At 45.8% G+C, this 20,867-nt stretch overlaps 1 protein-coding gene across 1 annotated transcript in view; it reads left to right on the top strand.

The window, feature by feature from the left end:
* Nucleotides 1–20,867, top strand: part of kif5c (kinesin family member 5C) — a gene marked incomplete at its 5' end in the record, with an annotated part of 152,638 nt that overhangs the window by 7,314 nt on the left and 124,457 nt on the right. Inside the window, 3 exons of the mRNA XM_084313865.1 lie at nucleotides 7,826–7,913; nucleotides 9,687–9,760; nucleotides 18,618–18,722. Of these exons, the coding sequence (XP_084169991.1) occupies nucleotides 7,826–7,913; nucleotides 9,687–9,760; nucleotides 18,618–18,722 (267 nt within the window). The remainder of the gene's footprint in view (nucleotides 1–7,825; nucleotides 7,914–9,686; nucleotides 9,761–18,617; nucleotides 18,723–20,867) is intronic.

The following is a 20,867-nucleotide window of genomic DNA, read 5'->3' as shown; positions in this document are numbered from 1 at the left end:
TGTCCATTTCCGCCTCGAACAGCCTGCAAACTACCTGGTGTTCTATCGCCATGCTCTAAGACAAACTCTAACCTTAACCAACTTTGAAAGAGTGCCTAAGCTTAACCGTCGAAAGAACTTGCAGTCACGCTCTAAGACAAATAGCTGCATCTCACAACAACACAACTATCTACCAACCTAGAATAAGCTAGAATAGAAACCTAGAAAGTGGCGTCGGCCAATCAGAGAGCGTCTCCTCGAAATGCGGCTACGGAAAAAAAAACTGACGTCGGCCAATCAGAGAGCGTCTCCGCGAAATGCGGCTACGGAAATTCTTGACGCTGCTATGGATGCTTACCTAGACCGCTTCAAATCGCGCCCGGTTTCCAACATAATACATCATATTTCAACGCACAGCGCGTTACGCACTGATTGGCTGCGACGGATACAGCGATGACGCACTCAGAGCATTATTGCGTCTAGCCCGGGCGAGAAATACGGCTAGGAGCCGCTAGGAGAAATGCGGCTATGCTCAGTGAGTCACTTCCTGTTCAGGAAAACGATAATTTTTTTTATATATTAACGTTATATTGTGCATTGGAAACACAAACATACTTAAAATGAGTAAATATTATTCATTTTAAACATGTTTATATTATTTATAGGGCTATAAAACAAAAAACTAAAAAAAAATGTCTTGTTCTTCTCTATTTTAAGTCAAGTCAAGTCAAGAGTTTTAATTGTCACGGCATACAGGTATACAATGAAATGCGGGTGGTCTTGCCCGCAACGATGTGCAATACAGTGGTACAACATATAATAGAATCAAAAATGAAAAAACAACATTGTGCAGTAAACAGGTAACAGGTAACATGGAGTGACATCTCGGTATCTGTACATAGTTATTTACAGAGCATATGGGACATGCTAGTTAGCTTTGGTAGTGCAATACACTGTTCCTGTTATTCTAATTTAAAGTGTCCTTTCCTTTGGCCATAAGTGTGCGTGTGTGCGACATGAGTGTGTGCCCGCTCATGTTAAAGTGTTAAGTGGCTGCTCGTGTGTGAGCGTGCACAGCGTGCGTGTCGTGTGTGTGTTCTTGTGTGCTTGTGTGTGGATAGTTCAATGTTCTGAGCACTCAATGTTCATTGTTCATGGCTCTGATGGCCTGGGGGAAGAAGCTGAGCCTAAGCCGCTCTGTCCTAGTCAGGGCCGGACTGGGGAAATAATTCATACCGGGAGATATAGCGCGAAATATAGCCCCAGTCAGGCCACTTTTTAAGCGGGGGGTCTGTCTGGGGGTCCCCCACCAGGATTTTTTTTGTTACAAAGACTTAATTTCCTGCATTCTGGTGAATCTTAGTGCATGTGAATCACAAACTAATGAGCCAACAATTGCTTAGTACAATGTACTGTTATGAACCTCAAATAAAACTGTTGTGGCACTAGCAATGCTACTCTCTCCACCTTCAAAAAGAAAAAAGCAAGAGCACAACATATTTGTCTATTTACTATTATAATACAGTTAACCACTCTCTCCACCTATTCAAACAGAGCAAGAGCACAATACCATATTCACTTTACTGATGCACTACCCATCAACAGTTAAAATAGCCCTTACACAAACATTAAATAACAGACCTTTCATTATTACAAAACTACCTGGCTCACTGCCTGGCTGTTACAGTATTCTGCAGAGTGCCATCTGCCATTCCATTCGCCGCCTCCACTGTCAATCAGTTGTATCGCCTGGTCCCGCCTCCACCAATCACAAGCGGCAGCACGGCTCCATTGTGTGTGTGTGATCCGAGGGAGAGAGTCAGATAGTTCTCCAACTCTGTCGCAGACAGTGAAATCCTGGTTGTTCCCCACCCACCTAGGTTATCTAACTATCGCGCCGCGCCGCCGCCACAACTAGAAACAATGGCCTGGCAAAAAAATATATATATATATATAAAAAAAAAATTAATTTTTTTTTTAATTTTTTTTAATTTTTTATCTGTGCAGGCCAGGCCACCAGGAAAACTCCCGGTGCTCCCGATGGCCAGTCCGGGCCTGGTCCTAGTAGCTGGGGTTCGCAGGCGTCTGCCTGACCTCAGCAGCTGAAACAGGCTGTTATTGGGGTGGTGAGGGTCTTTCATTATCCTGCAGGCTCTGGATTTGCACCTCTTGTTGTATAGAACCTGCAGGGGGGGTAGTGCAATACCCGTGGTACGCTCGGCTGAGCGCACCACTCTCTGTAGGGCCTTCTTGTCCTGTGCCGTGCTGTTTCCATACCAGGCAGTGATGTTTCCGGTCAGGATGCTCTCTACAGCTCCTGAGTAGAAGGACTGGAGTATCTTCCCTGATACTCTGAACTTCCTTAACTGTCTCAGGTGGTAGAGGCGCTGTTTCGCCTTCTTTACTACTGTGTCTATGTGTGTTGACCATGTCAGGTCCTCTGAGATGTGGACCCCCAGGTACTTAAAGCTGCTCACCCTGTCCACGGTAGCCCCGTTAATCATCAGTGGTGTGTGCGTCTCCTGCTGTCCTCTCCTATAATCCACGATCAGCTCCTTGGTTTTACCAATGTTCAGGAGCAGGCTGTTGTCCTGGCACCAGCGTTCCAGTACCTCAACCTCCTCCCGGTAGGCCTTCTCGTCGTTGTCCGAGATCAGCCCCACCACCACCGTGTCGTCTGCGAACTTCACTATGGAGTTGGAGCTGAACTTGGCCACACAGTCGTGTGTGTAGAGTGAGTACAGCAGGGGGCTTAGAACACAGCCCTGGGGGGACCCGATGCTCAGGGTGATGGTGTTGGAGGTCTGACCCCCCACCCTGACCGCCTGGGGTCTTTCACTCAGAAAGTCCAGTACCCAGGCGCTCAGGGCGGAGCTCAGACCCAGCTCGATCAGCTTGTCCACCAGTCTGGTGGGGACTATGGTGTTGAACGCTGAGCTGTAGTCAATGAACAACAGTCTCACATAGCCCCCCTTCTGACGGTCAAGGTGGGAGAGGGTGCTGTGCAGTACCTGGGAGACCGCGTCGTCAGTGGACCTGTTTGTCCTGTATGCAAATTGCATAGGGTCCATATCACTGGGGAGGGAGGCACAAATGTGGTCCTTGACCAGCCTCTCAAAACATTTCATGACCACAGAGGTGAGTGCCACCGGTCTGTAGTCATTTGGACATGTTGGGGAGGGTTTCTTCGGTACAGGGATGATGGTAGACATCTTGAAGCAGGCAGGGACCACCGACTCCGCCAGGGATTGATTAAATATGGCGGTGAACACTGGGGCAAGCTGGTTGGCACAGGACTTAAGTATGCGTCCTGTTATACCATCTGGGCCAGCAGCCTTCCTGGTGTTCACCTGCATAAATGCTCTTCTCACACTGTGTACCGTCAATGAGAGAGCGTCCCCCCCCCCCCGCGGATGCCCCCCCCCCCCCTCCACAACAGCCGGCGCACCAGTGACGTCACTAGCCGTTGGGCTAGCAGTGCCACTGTTTGCACCAAACCGCGCATAGAAGGTGTTGAGCTGGTCCGCAAGGGAGGCGTCGTCGCTCCCCATTGAGGGGGCGCTGACTTTGTAGTCAGTTATAGCCCTCAGTCCCTGCCATAAGCCTCTTGTGTCATTCTGTGCCATTTGTGCCTCCATCTTGTCGGCATACGTCCTCTTAGCAAGTTTGACAGCCTTGCGCAGAGTGTAGACTGTTGTCTTGTACTCTTCCATGTTTCCTGACTCTGCCCCGGTTATAAGCAGTGGTGCGAGAGTTCAGGGCTGCTCTGATGGTACTGTCCACCCATGGTTTCTGGTTTGGGAACACCCTCGCCTTCTTTGTGGGGACGATAGTATCAGCCAGTGTTGTTATGAATGACACTACAGCGTCTGTGAAATCGCTGACGTCACTATTACTCCTCCTGAACATTCCCCAGTCGGCGTCATCCAGTGCGTCTTGAAACGTGGCCTCTGATTGGTCGTCCCATTTTTTTACCTCACGTGACACGACGGCGTCACGTGATCTCTGTTTATACGCTGGGACCAAAAAGATGGCGGCATGATCCGATGTGTTTGTTGCTCCCGCTAATGGTGGAGCCGGTACAGCCTTGTATCCGGCTCTAAACGGGGTGTAGCAGTGGTCGAGTGTATTTCCTCCCCTTGTGGAGCAGACGATGTGCTGGAAGAAAGACGGCATGACTTTCTTCAGATTTGCCTGATTGAAATCCCCGGCTATGATCATGGCTGCGTCCGGATGCTTGATCTGGTGCGCGTTCAGATGGTCGTGTAGTTCCCCTAGCGCCCTGCCGACATTCGCCTGGGGATGGATGTACACTGCAGTCATTATCACTGCAGTGAATTCGCGCGGAAGATGGAACGGACGACATTGGATCGTGATGTGTTCCATGTCGGGAGAGCATGAACGGGAGAGTATCTTCACTTCCCCGGGGCTAGTCCAGCCGTTGTTGGTCATAAGGCATAGCCCCCCGCCGATGCTCTTCTCGGAGGCTTCTGTACGATCCGCTCTGAAGATGGTGAAGGAGTCGGAGGGAGAGATGCTGTGATCGGGAGTCACTGGTTTCAGCCAGGTCTCGGTGAAACACAGGATATTGCATTCCCTCATCTCTCGCTGGAATCGGACCCGTGCACGTAAATCATCCATCTTACTCTCTAGCGAACGGGCATTCGCTAGGAAGATGGATGGAATAGCCGGACGGTAAGCAGATTTCCTTAATCTTAATCTGATCCCGCTCCTCTTCCCCCTGTGTTTTTTCTTTGTCTTGCGTCCTTCTTTGTCTCCCGGCGCGTTGTCTTTGTCCCGCCTGATTTCCGATGGCCATTCTTGGCATGATAAAGTGTCTCTAAACTCCCCTTTGAGTCCGGAGTTTAGGTCAATAAGTGACTGACGGTCGTATGACGTCCCCGCCAGTGATGCTTCGATAAAAAAAGTAGTAAAAACAAACATAATAACTATAAATGTGCACATTCGTTGCTGAGCAAAACCCATGGCGACTGACTCGGGGTCGCGCCAAGTCGAGGGTTTAACCAGGGTTCACCAGGGGGGTCGGCGCCCGAGCGCCCCTAGTGGCGAGCCGCCACTGCTGTGGGGCCTGTGTCTAGTAAAAGTTGGAGGAGGGATATGCGGAAAGACACATTTCAATTGACAATCTAGTAAATCCTATTCCATCAACCTGCCGTAACATTAGAAGAGGAAAAGAATGCTGCTGATGGCATCTTCCTTCATCAGTTGACATCCAGTATTACCTCCAGGCCTGTGGCCCGACCTCTGACCTCTGCTGAGACTATAATCACAGAGACGCATTGTTGTGACAAGGAAAGCACCAGATTGACGTGACACATGCACACGCACGCACGCCCGCACGCCCGCCCGCACGCACGCACGCACACAGACAGACAGACAGACAGACAGACAGACAGACAGACAGACAGACAGACAGACAGACAGACAGACAGACAGACAGACAGACAGACAGACAGACAGACAGACAGACAGACAGACAGACAGACAGACAGACAGACAGACAGACAGACAGACAGACAGACAGACAGACAGACAGACAGACAGACAGACAGACAGACAGACAGACAGACAGACAGACAGACAGACAGACAGACAGACAGACAGACAGACAGACAGACAGACAGACAGACAGACAGACAGACAGACAGACAGACAGACAGACAGACAGACAGACAGACAGACAGACAGACAGACAGACAGACAGACAGACAGACAGACAGACAGACAGACAGACAGACAGACAGACAGACAGACAGACAGACAGACAGACAGACAGACAGACAGACAGACAGACAGACAGACAGACAGACAGACAGACAGACAGACAGACAGACAGACAGACAGACAGACAGACAGACAGACAGACAGACAGACAGACAGACAGACAGACAGACAGACAGACAGACAGACAGACAGACAGACAGACAGACAGACAGACAGACAGACAGACAGACAGACAGACAGACAGACAGACAGACAGACAGACAGACAGACAGACAGACAGACAGACAGACAGACAGACAGACAGACAGACAGACAGACAGACAGACAGACAGACAGACAGACAGACAGACAGACAGACAGACAGACAGACAGACAGACAGACAGACAGACAGACAGACAGACAGACAGACAGACAGACAGACAGACAGACAGACAGACAGACAGACAGACAGACAGACAGACAGACAGACAGACAGACACACACACACAATGCATATTACAAATAGATTGTATTTCCGAGTAAAACAAGCTTTATCCCTGTTGCGATTCTAAATCAAATTTTAAACAAGGTCCGCGTATAGAGTCAATTATGCGGAGATAAGCGCGTGATTTGACGGTTGAGTGCCAGTTCCTCACTGTGGCAAGTGATGACCGCCTATCAGTGTTGGGCAAGTTACTTTAAAAAAGTAACTAGTTACAGTTACTAGTTACTTCTTCCAAAAAGTAACTAAATTACTTACTCGGTTACAAATTATAAAAGTAACTAGTTACTTCAGAAAGTAACTATTGCGTTACTTTCAAGATTTTATTTTACATAAACAACATACACAAATCTAAACTATTTTAATGTTGCTGTGGGACAAAGTGAGACTAGCCTCCAATCAAATGCCATGTAGGCTATGTAGATATTATAATTACTATGTTTATATAGTGGATCATACAAATACAAACAGAATAGATGTTTTGGAACTTTTGATATGTATTGCCCCTCAACAGGCCACAACTGGGCAACATTAAATTATGCTTGTTAAGCACTATACCAAAAATAAATAACAAATATATACTGATTGATTGAACATTTTAATTAACAGATTTCAGAATGGGTACAATACAGTACAGCTCAATACACACAATTAAGGGGATGCAGACCAGAGAAAGAGTTTCGTCTTGTTTACATCAGGGTCCCCCATTTTCAATTCATGACATTTATGATGAAAGTCTTTCTCTGGTCTGCATCCCCTTAACAATTGTATGTATTGAGCTGTACTGTACTGTACCCATTCTGCAATCTGTTAATAAACTTTTCAATCAATCAATCAATGACATACACAACATACAGATATAAGAATCTAATCGAATCATCTAAACTAATCTAATCATTACATTTAAGACATGCATGACATACAGAGATATATATATCTCTGAGCAGCTGAAGCCTGTGCTATTAAACCAGGAAGTGTAGCACTGTTGATAAGGCTGTCAGCACTGCAGTAGAGCCACTCTAGTGCCCTGCGCTGCAAAGAGTGAACACAAAACGCTCATGGACCCGCGGTCTCATGTTGACATTGTGTTGTTCGTTGGATTCGTTTTTGGGCTCAAAACGTACACTACACGGACCGCGGTCTCATGCTGACTGATCAGTGATCGCTTGTCTTGTCGCGCTGTGTGTCAGACTCTGGATGCTTTAGACACCCGCCCACCTCCACCTCTGATTGGCTTACCATGACATTGTATTCAACCTCAGCCAATCGTCAGCATGTATGCTTGGCTCGCGCACTGTCCACTAAACAAGGAAGAAATTATTATTGCCTCTCGGCGCAGAGATCTGTCTGATGAAAGAAACAGGTTCATTCATAGTAACGCGCCGCATTTTTTTGTAGTAACGGTAACAACGTTATTAAGATTGGAAGAGTAATCCGTTAGATTACTCGTTACTGAAAAAACGAACGCCGTTAGTAACGAAGTTACTTATAGTGCCGTTATTCCCATCACTGCCGCCTATACACACGGCCCTCATCTCAAAACGAGGGAAACTCTTTAAGATTTAAGAGTGAAATCAAGCGTTCGAGGAGCCCCTCTAACCCCTTGCTCTCCTCCGCAGGGCAAGCCCTACGTGTTCGACCGCGTTCTGCCTCCCAACACGGTCCAGGAGCAGGTGTATGACACCTGCGCCAAGCAGATTGTCAAAGGTTAGTACGTCCTACCTCCCTGAAGACGCCACATCAACGTCACATTAAATGTTACTGTTTAACATGATTATATTACATTAGTTAAATGGAAAGAGAGGTATATCATTTCCCATGTACTGGTAATTGGTTTGGAATATAAATGTGCTCAGAGATCTCTTAATAAATTGCGCTGTGTGCATGAAATGTCTTTTTTATGATGTTTACCTTTACCTGTGCATGAAATGTATTGCTATTGTGTTTTTATAAAATGTTTACCGGTGCACGTGAGGTCTACTAATGGCGTCTACGTTTTTGGTTCCAATATCTATAAGAATGGAAAGATGTGTCTTCTAGAGCAGTGTTCTGGAAAGATGAGTCTGCTAGAGCAGTGGTTTTGAAAGATGTGTCTAGAGCAGTGGTTTTGAAAGATGTGTCTAGAGCAGTGGTTTTGAAAGATGTGTCTTCTAGAGCAGTGGTTTTGAAATATGTCTTCTAGAGCAGTGGCTTTGAAAGATAATGTCTAGAGCAGTGGCTTTGAAAGATGTGTCTAGAGCAGTGGTCTTGAAAGATGTGTCTTCTAGAGCAGTGGCTTTGAAAGATGTGTCTAGAGCAGTGGCTTTGAAAGATGTGTCTAGAGCAGTGGTTTTGAAAGATGTGTCTTCTAGAGCAGTGGCTTTGAAAGATGTGTCTAGATCAGTGGTTTTGAAAGATGTGTCTAGAGCAGTGGTTTTGAAAGTTGTGTCTAGAGCAGTGGTTTTGAAAGATGTGTCTAGAGCAGTGGTTTTGAAAGTTGTGTCTTCTAGAGCAGTGGTTTTGAAAGATGTGTCTTCTAGAGCGGTGGTTTTGAAAGATGTGTCTTTTAGAGCAGTGGCTTTGAAAGATGTGTCTTTTAGAGCAGTGGCTTTGAAAGATGTGTCTAGAGCAGTGGCTTTGAAAGATGTGTCTAGAGCAGTGGTTTTGAAAGAGGTGTCTTCTAGTGCAGTGGTTTTGAAAGATGTGTCTTCTAGAGCAGTGGCTTTGAAAGATGTGTAAGTGGTTTTGAAAGATGTGTCTGCTAGAGCAGTGGTTTTCAGTTCCAAATGTATGGATAAGAATGGAAAGATGTGTCTGTTAGAGTAGCTGGTTTCAGTTTCAATATGGATACAAATCTAAAGATGTGTCTGCTAGAGCAGCTGTTTTTCAAAGTTCTTTGCAGGGGACCCACATTTTCAGAATAATAATAATGTTACGACTCAAAACTGATTTGGCAGATTATTGTGTAGGCTAATAGCACAAAATATATCCTGCTTTTAGACCTCTCTAAACGACTAGCCTACAGTGTTTTATTCAACATGCTTTTTTTTTTTTTTTTTTTTTTTTTTAACCATGGACTTGCAAGGACTTTGGCTTCATATGATACACATGTGGGTCCTGACCCAATGTACATATTTCATATTTCCTCTATTAACATTTAACGATTGAGGAAAAAGCCAACAGATTCCAGTGTGGTTTGTACTGTAATGATTGTTTATGTATAAATTACTCTTTGATTTCTAGTGGTTATTACTGTAGATCTGTATACAGTATATGAGTGCTTATATATATAGTTGGATCTATGTGCTAATCACTTAAAGGATGGGAAATACGCTTACTGTCTTCTCCAAAGTCAGAGAAGAAAATGTCCTAGCTTAGCCTATAGCTCAGCACAAATGAAGGAAGCGGATACGAACCACTAGCCTAACTGTGGTCAAAAACACCTCTCCCGGGGTCAGTGTTTTCAGAGTGCTTCATGAAGCGTGTTTTTGTGTATTGTAGATGTTCTGGGTGGATACAACGGGACCATTTTTGCCTATGGACAGACTTCCTCAGGAAAGACCCACACCATGGAGGTCAGTTTGAGGACCTTTCTTCTCTTCGGTTGGTTCAGGGTTCAAACATACTGTACTCAAGCGTTAATACATCTTAAATATATAGAGTATGCAGACTATCACAGTACCTGAACATCTTTATACCATAAAAGATTCCGGCACCTCCCAGGCAGCATGTCACCACCTGAGATCAGAAGGTCTCATTGAGTCATGGTGTCTTACTCAGTTAACCCTGCGCCACCAGCAGTCTGTTGTTATTCCATCATTTGTTTTTTTAATTACATCAATATTGGTCAGAACAGTATTGTGATTGTATTGTAGGTGAAGTATTTACCTACCTTGTAACAATCAGGAAATGCCTAAGAGAAAGTTGTATGTATTTTACTTTAAATCTAGTAATCCTGGCATGCACACAGATGACTAGATCACAAAGGTTTTCAGCAAGATTGTCCCTGTAAGGCATGTTTTATGTTTTTGTTTTGGGAGACTTTTTTTGTTTGTTTACTTGCCCCTTGCTGCCCTCTAGTGTTCAGAAAATAATTATTGAACCTTTAAAACCCTTTAATCGCCAATGATGACGTGTTAAGACGTCATTCCTCGCCATGCGTAATCTGCCAATGACGTTTTACAGCGTCTTTGAGATCAATATTTCAAATTTCTGTCATGGTATTCATATTTCACCCACGGATCCATGACTGGTGCTGTAGGACTCCGCTCAACTCTCCAGCGCTTCAATACCGCCACCTGGTGGCCGATCGGCGAGTTGCCAAACCGGAAGTGGGGCCGGAAGTGCTTGGTGTCCCCCCTATTCCGTCCGCCACTCCTTATCGCTCGCGGGACTCCATCTGGACACAGATAATCGATCCGTTGCCATAACTCGATAAACAACATTATTTGGACGTATATAGTATTATACAACCTGGAAATGGAGCGCATAGATCAACATCCCATAATAGCGATCTTTTTGCTCCAGTATCATCCCCCATCGCTACGAGGAAGCTGCTGTGAGTTTCAGCGTTTTTGATTATTATTATCCATACAAACTGCTATGATCAATATATCACCCATACTACATGATTCATTTAACGTCGGTCATTGCATTATAAACGACCCCCCCCCCCCCCCCCCCTCCGGTCAACCGCGCATGATGAGTCATAACGTCTGGGACCTTGTACAGTTGAAATTTTTTATCTGGCGTCAATCGGTATCAAATTGCATTTGATGATGTAATATATGCATTTATGGCTATAACTCACGTTCTATGAAATACTGCAGAAAACGATAAAAACATATTTATACTCTAGACCGTATTTTTGTATGAATGTGTGAATGAAAAAGTTAAACTTTCCTACATCCTGAACGATAGCTAATCGATGTTGAATGGGCCATAGTAATGTCAATTTAGCAATACAATTTAAAAAGTTATAGCCCTGCAAAGTAGGTGAACATCTCCATAGACAAATAGAGCTGGCAGACTGGCTACAAGGATGGATATAAGCGTGGCAGAGAAAGGGTTAAGCAGAAAACACCAAGGGGCTAGATCCACAAAGAATGGATTGCACGGTGCTAGTTGCACCCTACTTACAATTCATTATAAATAAAAAATGGGGGACCCTGGTGTAAACAAGACAAAAGTCTTTCTCTGGTCTGCATCCCCCAATTGTATGTATTGAGCCTTACTGTATTCTACCCATTCTGCAATCTGTTAATACAAATTTTAATCAATCAAATTTGATTGATTGAAACTTTTATTAACAGATTGTAAAATGGGTAGAATGTATATGTATATATTCCCTCCCCGCCGTATGTATATTTCTCTCCCGCCCACCCACCCCCTCCAAATGTACAGTCTCCACCCCACCGTATGTATGTTTCTCTCCTACCCACCCACCCCCTCCTAATGTACAGTCCCCTCCCCATCATATGTATATACTCTGTCAGGATCTAGGGGTAACAGTACTGTATATTTGAATACCGTTTATGTCACAGTACTGTATATTTGAATACCGTTTATGTCACAAATGTATCAGTACTAGGGATGTCCGATATTATCGGCCGACCGATATTATCGGCCGATATCGGTAGTAAAATGTGATATCGGAAAATATCGGTATTTTTTTTTTTTTTTTTCTCTGACAAGTGCCACTTGGATGGGTTCGGTATCTAAACCATCAAAGAATCAGCCATTCAGTGAGAACAAAATGAAGCAAATCTGTCATATACTGTTCTTAATGGTAATCTCCTCTTCTTTGTTTTGGTAATGTAAGATTCCCAACCACTAGGGGGAGCTCCAGTAGCTCACCGCGTACCTCGAACGCTATTTCGGCGTCGGGGACAACCGTGCGCGTCACGGATCTGGGGTACACGAGTTCGACTCCCGGACTCGCCGTATTTTCTCAGAGTGTCTTTCCCCCCATCTATACCCCATTCAACCTGTTTCTGTCAGTCATACTTGACCAGAAAAAGCGATAAACGCGAAAAGAACCAGCTGACTGGTCAAAGTTTAAAAAAAAAAAGATTCCCAACCACTCTAAAACAACCCCCACCCTCCTCTCCCCCCAAACACACGATTGACTCTCGGGCTTTAGCTCTGGCAGACGCCATGCCGCCATACTGTAGCAGCAAGGTGCCTCTCTGCCTTGATTCACGAGATGCACCATGCCGTTGCACACACATCAGTGGAACATGCAGATGGAGCCGTTGCCCTGGAAACAGCCCAGAGCCTTCAGCTAGCCGCAGTGAAAATATAGGGAGACATTTATTCTGTCACTCAAAACCTCAGGCGCGCTCCACAGGTGATGGAAAAGCATAAAGATGACAGAACAGTAAAAATACAGAGATACCGCCCCTGACCAGGATGTATAGAATAGAATAGACTTTTAATTGTCATTGCACAGTATACAACGAAATTTCAGGGGAGATCCCACAGACCGTAGTACATATATACATACATGAACACATAACACATATAACACTGTACATAACAGAATATTTTAAATAATAAAGTGCATAATGGGTGGTAATCAGAGATTATCAAGTGCAGTGGTAAGTGCATGGTGCATGTGAGGGGACAGTCAATGAGTATTTAACAGTCTAACTGCTTGGGGGAAAAAGCTGTTCTTAAATCGTGTACTCTTGGCATGTATGGACCGGTATCTCCTCCCTGAGGGAAGGAGTTGGAAGAGGTGATGTGCTGGGTGCGACTGGTCCTTGATGATACATTTGGAGCGGTGGAGGCAGCGGGAGGTGAAGACGGAGGTGATGTTTGGTAGAGGAGTCCCGACGATCCTGCCTGCCGCCTTCACCACCCTCTGTAGAGCCTCTTGCTCTGCCTTTGTGCAGCTGGAGAACCACACAGACACACCGTAGGTCAGCACACTCTCAACCGCACAATGGTAAAAGTTGACAAGGAGATTTCGTGGCAGGCCAGCCTGCTTCAGCTTCCTTAGATAGTATAGGCGTTGCTGGGCTTTCCCGATCACTGAGGCGGTGTTGGTGCTCCAAGACAGGGTCTCACTCACACTGAGACCCAGGAACTTGAACTCAGTGACCCTCTCCACTACCTCGTTGTTGATGAGCAGAGGAGAATGGTCAGGCCTTGATCTTCTAAAATCCACTATAATCTCTCTTGTTTTCTTTATATTGAGCGCCAGGTTGTTATTGTCACACCAGGCTATAAGGTCCTCCACCTCCCTCCTGTAGGCAGACTCATTGTTGTTTGTTATGAGACCCACAACTGTGGTATCGTCTGCGAACTTGATGATGTAATTGGAGGGGTAGGAGGGGGAACAGTCATGTGTGAGCAGGGTGTACAGTAATGGGCTGAGTACGCAACCCTGCGGGGCGCCGGTGCTGAGAGACAGGGTGGACGAGGTGTAGTTGCCCAGTCTGACGGCTTGTGTGCGGTTTGTGAGGAAGTCCAGCACCCAGTTACACAGTGTATTACACAGACCCAGGGTTTGGAGTTTACTGATGAGTTTACGGGGGAGTATGGTGTTGAAGGCAGAGCTATAAGTAACGTTAACCCTCACATTCCCTTCAGACACCGTTCCTGACCAGGATGTACTGTATATAACTAACGTTAACCCTCACATTACCTTCAGACATCGTCCATGACCAGGATGTACTGTATATAACTAACGTTAACCCTCACATTACCTTCAGACACCGTCCATGACCAGGATGTACTGTATATAACTAACGTTAACCCTCACATTACCTTCAGACACCGTCCATGACCAGGATGTACTGTATATAACTAACGTTAACCCTCAGATTACCTTCAGACACCGTCCCTGACCAGGATGTACTGTATATAACTAACGTTAACCCTCACATTACCTTCAGACACCGTCCCTGACCAGGATGTACTGTATATAACTAACGTTAACCCTCACATTACCTTCAGACACCGTCCCTGACCAGGACGTACTGTATATAACTAACGTTAACCCTCACATTACCTTCAGACACCGTCCCTGACCAGGATGTACTGTATATAACTAACGTTAACCCTCACATTACCTTCAGACACCGTTCCTGACCAGGATGTACTGTATATAACTAACGTTAACCCTCACATTACCTTCAGACACCGTCCCTGACCAGGATGTACTGTATATAACTAACGTTAACCCTCACATTACCTTCAGACACCGTCCATGACCAGGATGTACTGTATATAACTAACGTTAACCCTCACATTACCTTCAGACACCGTTCCTGACCAGGATGTACTGTATATAACTAACGTTAACCCTCACATTACCTTCAGACACCGTCCCTGACCAGGATGTACTGTATATAACTAACGTTAACCCTCAGATTCCCTTCAGACACCGTCCCTGACCAGGATGTACTGTATATAACTAACGTTAACCCTCACATTACCTTCAGACACCGTCCCTGACCAGGATGTATAACTAACTCTCATGCTCCTCTCAGACACCACGCCTGAGCGTCCCTGACCAGAATGTATAACTAACTCTCACATTCCTCTGGGCTCAGCGTTCAACTCATATTTGACACGTCAGCCCTGAGGCAAACGGCTGTGATAGTAATGAAAGATTTTTATTGCTTAGTTGATAACATTTTTTATTTATTGCATTTATGCAGCTTAGGAGAGAATCCACTGAAAGACATGGCCATGGGAATGCCTGGGTTGAATGAATATAACGGCTTGACAAATGATTAGCACACTAATTTGAGGAACAAGAACATTACATTGTGGAGAAATAACAATAACAAAGTATTATTTGAGAAAATTCTAATTGTAAATCCGGATTTGTTTTGGCAGTCTGAGAGTTGTATGTTGAGTTGTGTCTTTGTGGAGGACCTCTTCAGTTTTGCAGGATTTTTGGAGAAATCATGGCACTTGAGACACACTATATCCTATAATTGTATATGAATTCCTCTTGTTTCTTTGTTTACATACATTGCTTACAACTTGGGTTATATTACGTTTTATTGTATTTTCTTTTTCTTGTGGCCATCTTGGTCTATATGTCAAGTTCAAGTTTCTTTAATAGTTGTCATACAGAAGTACAGAATACTTTTATACAAAATGCTTCTTACTGTTTCGCTCCAGAGACTGTGTTAGACAAGATAGTATGAAATAAAATAGTATAGCATGTAAAATAGAAGTAAAAATAGAGGTCACAGTGTTCAGTATAGACATATGTACAATGTTCGATGCAGAATAGAAGTAACTGAGTTACCATACAATATACAATATATACTATGCAATGTACTAATATACAATACTATATAGTGCAGAGCAGAAATGGGATGAGGTACAATTTAGGTACAATTTACAGTAAGGTGTGCGAGTTGTAGTGCAAATCCTTTACCAATAAATATAAATATAAAGTGTAAAGTGTGTTTAGGTGTTCTAAAGTGTGTAAAGTGGGTGCTGCAGTGAGTTGCCCGTTTAAAGTGAGTGTGTGCGTGTGGATGTGTGTGCTGTGTGCATTTGATGGTTGCTGCATAGTGTTTATTGTTCGTTGAGCAGCCTGATGGCCTGGGGATAGAAGCTCCTTCTGAGTCTTTCTGTGCTCGCCTTAAGACTCCGGTGTCGCTTGCCTGACCGCAGCAGTTCAAAGAGGCAGTTGTTCGGGTGGCTCGAGTCCTTAATAATTCTCTTAGCCTTCCCCCTGCACCGCTTGTTGTAAATGTTCTGGAGGGTGGGAAGCCCCCCTCCAATTGTGCGTTCGGCTGAACGTGTCACTCTTTGTAGTCTGCTACGGTCTTGTGCAGTGCTATTCCCAAACCAGGAGGTGATGTTGCCAGTCAGGATGCTCTCGATTGTACATGAGTAGAAGTTCCTAAGGATCTTCTGACTGACTTGGAACTTCCTTAGGCGCCTGAGGAAGTAGAGGCATTGTCGTGCCTTCTTCACAACACTGTCAATGTGTGTGGTCCATGTCAAGTCCTCGGATATGTGGGCTCCGATGTACTTGAAACTGTTCACTCTCTCAACCGGTGCCCCGTCGATGCTGAGGGAGCTGTAGTCCTTGACCCCCGACCTCCTGAAGTCCACAATCATCTATTTTGTTTTGCTGACGTTCAGGGAGAGGCAGTTCTCCTGACACCACTGTGACAGATTCTCTACCTCTTCCAGGTAGGCCCTCTCGTTGTTGGCAGAGATCAGGCCCACCACTACTGTGTCATCAGCAAATTTGATGATTGTGTTGTTGTTCCGCTGTGCCACGCAGTCATGTGTGTACAGGGAGTAGAGGAGGGGGCTCAGAACACAGCCCTGGGGGGCCCCTATGTTGAGCGTGATGGATGAGGAGGTGCAGTTGCCTGCTCTTACCACCTGGGGTCTGCCCGTCAGGAAGTCCAAGACCCACTGGCAGAGGTCATAGTTCAAGCCCAGGTCCCTGAGCTTGGCTATGAGTTTGGAGGGGACTATGGTATTAAATGCTGAGCTGTAGTCAATGAACAGCATTCTCACATAGTTCCCCTGCCTCTTGTCCAGGTGTGATGCTGCTGTGTGCAGCACATGGGCTATGGCATCCTCCGTGGATCTGTTAGGGCGGTATGCAAATTGCAGGGGGTCCAGGTTGATGGGGAGGGAGGAACAGATGTAGCCCTTCACTAGCTTCTCAAAGCACTTCATGGCTATGGAGGTGAGGGCTACATGGCGGTAGTCGTTGAGGCAAGCGGGCGTAGATTTTTTGGGTACAGGGATGATGGTGGACTTCTTCAGACAGGTGGGGATGACAGCCTGTTCTAAGGACAGGTTAAAGATGTCAGTGAATACCGGGGCCAGTTGGTCGGCACAGACTTTTAGGACGCGGCCGGGGATGCCGTCCGGTCCTGCTGCCTTCCTGATATTCACTTTTTTAAATGTCCGCCTCACCTCATGCTCTGTTACCCTGAACACTGAGTCTCCATCAGCAGACCCCCCCCCCCATTGCCGTGGCTTGTAGGCTGGTGTTGTTATTCACAGCCTCAAACCTCGCATAGAAGGTATTGAGATCATTTGCTAAGGAGATGTCTGTGAGGATTGGTTCATTCCCCGCCACACGCTCCGCTCCTTTAAGGTACTGTGTTGATTGATGCATTCCCCGCCACACGCTCCGCTCCTTTAAGGTGCTGTGTTGATTGGTGCATTCCCCGCCACACGCTTTTGGAGCAAGTATCAATTCCAGCGCGCACCTGTCATAGTTTTTGATTAGCGCCCCAGAGGCTTTTTATACTGGGACTTCCCTTCAATCGATGTCGGGTCGTTTTGGAATACAACTGCCTTTGCCTGCTTTTTCCCCGTTGCTGTGCCTCGTCTTCTTTCCCTCCAGGACTTTCTGTGGAGATCCGCTGATGAGAACCTTGTTCCCCGTTTGGAGCTGCGCCTCGTTTACCCGCTTTACGCGTTTGCGCTTGGGTGAGTTGGAACCAAACCCCTCTGGATTATTCTGTCTGTGTGTGTGACGAACACCGAAGATCATAATTTTTGCTTGCACTGGACTCAGTTGAAGTGTGTGTTTTGAAGAGACACTGAAGATATAATTTCTGTTTGCACTAAACTCAGCTAACTTGTGTGTTGTGGAGAACACTGAAGATTGTTACTGTTCATTGGTTCTGGACACAGCTAAGGGAGGAGGGAACCACACTGCCTCTGTGTTTCGTTGGACTGTTATTGATATCTCCCTCTCTCTCCGTTTTCCACCTCGAGTTAAAGCTGGGAGTATCTGCAGAGCCGCTACAACGTCAAATACCGATTCCCCACTGCTATCACCAGGAGGATCTGCAGAGCCGCAGAGAACTCTGCCGATGGCAGTCTCCCTTGTTGTTTCATAATTGTTACTTTACCCCTTTTGTGACTCTGTAAATAAATACGCCCTAGTATTTGGCTAACTCTGAACTTCCTGTCTGTGCCGTGCGATTGAGGTCGGTTCAAACCCTAACAATGTCACTGTTCAGTTTGAGGGAGGTGCCTTTGTAATCTGTCATTGTTCTGAGGCCCTGCCTCAGAACAATGACTTGTCAAGTCATTTGTCAAGTATACTATTATATACTTATTGTTTATGTGTCTTGTAAGCCCATATGGGCTGGGCAGTGGGCAGGCATACACCTGTATGTAAGACACGAAAATAAAAAACATCAAATCAAATCAAAATAACAAAGTATCCCTTCAGTTGAAATCACAGTATTTCAACAATCCTTTCTGTCTTTAATATTAATATATTAAAGACTATGTTTAATATATATTGTGATTGTTCCACTGTGCTGCCTGACTGCAAGGATAATTAAGGGTCTTTAATATTAATATATTAAAGACTATGTTTAATATATATTGTGATTGTTCCACTGTGCTGCCTGACTGCAAGGATAATTAAGGGTATGATGTATTTCCTGCCCGGTGTTATGTGTTCAGGGTAAGCTCCACGACGCTCACCTGATGGGGATCATTCCTCGCATCTCCAGGGACATCTTCGACCACATCTATTCCATGGACGAGAACCTCGAGTTTCATATCAAGGTAGGAATCAAATAAAATCAAATCAAATTTATTTATAAGGCCCGACAACACATGTTAATGTCCCCATGGGCCGTACAGGTCTTCTTTAAACAAGTCAAGAAGAAAACATAACAATAAGTCAAGAACAGAACAAGAACACCATAAGGTCCAAACATTTTTAGATGAATGCAAATAAATGAAAGAATGCAAGCACTCCCAGACATACCCCACGCGAAGGTAAGGAAAAACTCACTAAAACCAAACAATAGGGAAAAAAGCTCCACAGGCAGTGTGGAGGAGAGAAACCTTAGAAGGGCCATTCAAGGGGGGATCTCCCTTCTTAGATGTTGGTGATAGTAGTGTTGCAGATGGACAGTTGGTAAGCATGCACTCATGTGTGTAGTGAAACACAGATGAGTGCATGCAATAGCAACTGAACATTTTGAAAGATTAAAGATAGAGCTAATAGCGATAGCAACTGAACATTTTGAAAGATTAAAGATAGAGCTGATAGCGGATCTATTTGAGGCACAGGGGCGGCGCAAAGAGGGTCACGTCCTCCCCGTCTTAGTCACGGGACATTCAACACTCCGGTCATTGCTCAGGGACAGCCGGAGACAGGGAGATAGGGGGCGGCGCAGAGAGGGTCATCATCGCGGGACGTCCGGCACTCCGGTCACCACTACGAGACCTCCGGAGACAGGGGGGCACGCAGAGGGGGTCGCAACCTCCCGGCCTTCATCACGGGACGTCCGACACTCCGGTCAGCACTCCAGGACAGCAAGTCATAGGGGGACAGGGAGACGGGACAGGCGTTAGACAGCTCATGTGATTGTAGTGGGCGGACATAGCAATAGATACAAGTGGTAAGCATATATGTGAATGGAGTAGATATATGAAGTAAGCATATTATGTGAATAGAATAGAAGTACTTAACCCAGCAATGAAACCGCGTTGACTGTTAATCTGTTAACAGTCTGTTAATACTGTTAATCAGTTGACAGGACCACGGACAGACGACGGTAAATAACTGATCCAAGGCCTCGGAGGTGCATGTAGAGCAGTCACTACAATCTTGGCCAAGACCCCGAGGCATCCATCACCTTAGTCAGCACCAGGAGATGGGCACTCAGAGAGATGGGGGAGGGAAGGGGGGGAGGGAAGGGGGGAGGGAAGGGGGGGGGGGGAAGGGGGGGGGGAAGAGTTAGAGAGTTCCCATGTTTGTGGTGCTGCAAAAGAGCAGACATGTAGTACCCTGTAGTGCCATGTAGTACCATGTAGTACCCTGTAGTGCCATGTAATACCCTGTAGTACCCTGTAGTACCCTGTAGTGCCATGTAGTACCCTGTAGTGCCCTGTAGTACCATGTAGTACCATGTAGTACCCTGTAGTGCCATGTAGTACCATGTAGAGCCATGTAGTACCCTGTAGTGCCATGTAGTACCATGTAGTACCCTGTAGTACCATGTAGTACCCTGTACCCTAACTAAACAACAGATTAATCTAAAGGTCAGTCCCCGACCAGGTGAGATCAGGGTAGGTTGAAGGAGAGAGAGAAAAGATGAGTCTTAAGCAGGGATTTAAAAGCTTCGACAGAGCAGGCGCACCTGATGACGGCAGGTAATTTGTTCCACAGATAGGGAGCGCGGTAGACAAAGGCTCTGTGGCCGGCGGATTTCTTTTTAACCCTAGGAAAAAGACACTGACAAAGGAGCTCCCAGAACCCAGAGTGATGGTCAGAGTGGTGGTCAGAGTGGTGGTCAGAGTGATCAGAGTGATGCTCAGAGTGATCAGAGTGATGGTCAGAGTGATCAGAGTGATGGTCAGAGTGGTGGTCAGAGTGATCAGAGTGATGGTCAGAGTGGTGGTCAGAGTGATCAGAGTGATGCTCAGAGTGGTGGTCAGAGTGATGCTCAGAGTGATCAGAGTGATGGTCAGAGTGATCAGAGTGATGGTCAGAGTGGTGGTCAGAGTGATCAGAGTGATGGTCAGAGTGATCAGAGTGATGGTCAGAGTGATGGTCAGAGTGATCAGAGTGATGCTCAGAGTGGTGGTCAGAGTGATGGTCAGAGTGATCAGAGTGATGCTCAGAGTGGTGGTCAGAGTGATGCTCAGAGTGGTCAGAGTGATGGTCAGAGTGATCAGAGTGATGGTCAGAGTGGTGGT

The sequence above is a fragment of the Notolepis coatsorum genome, assembly GCF_963971535.1.
Source record: "Notolepis coatsorum genome assembly, chromosome: 5".
NCBI lineage: Eukaryota > Metazoa > Chordata > Actinopteri > Aulopiformes > Paralepididae > Notolepis > Notolepis coatsorum.
This window is presented reverse-complemented; position numbering and strand designations above follow the sequence as displayed.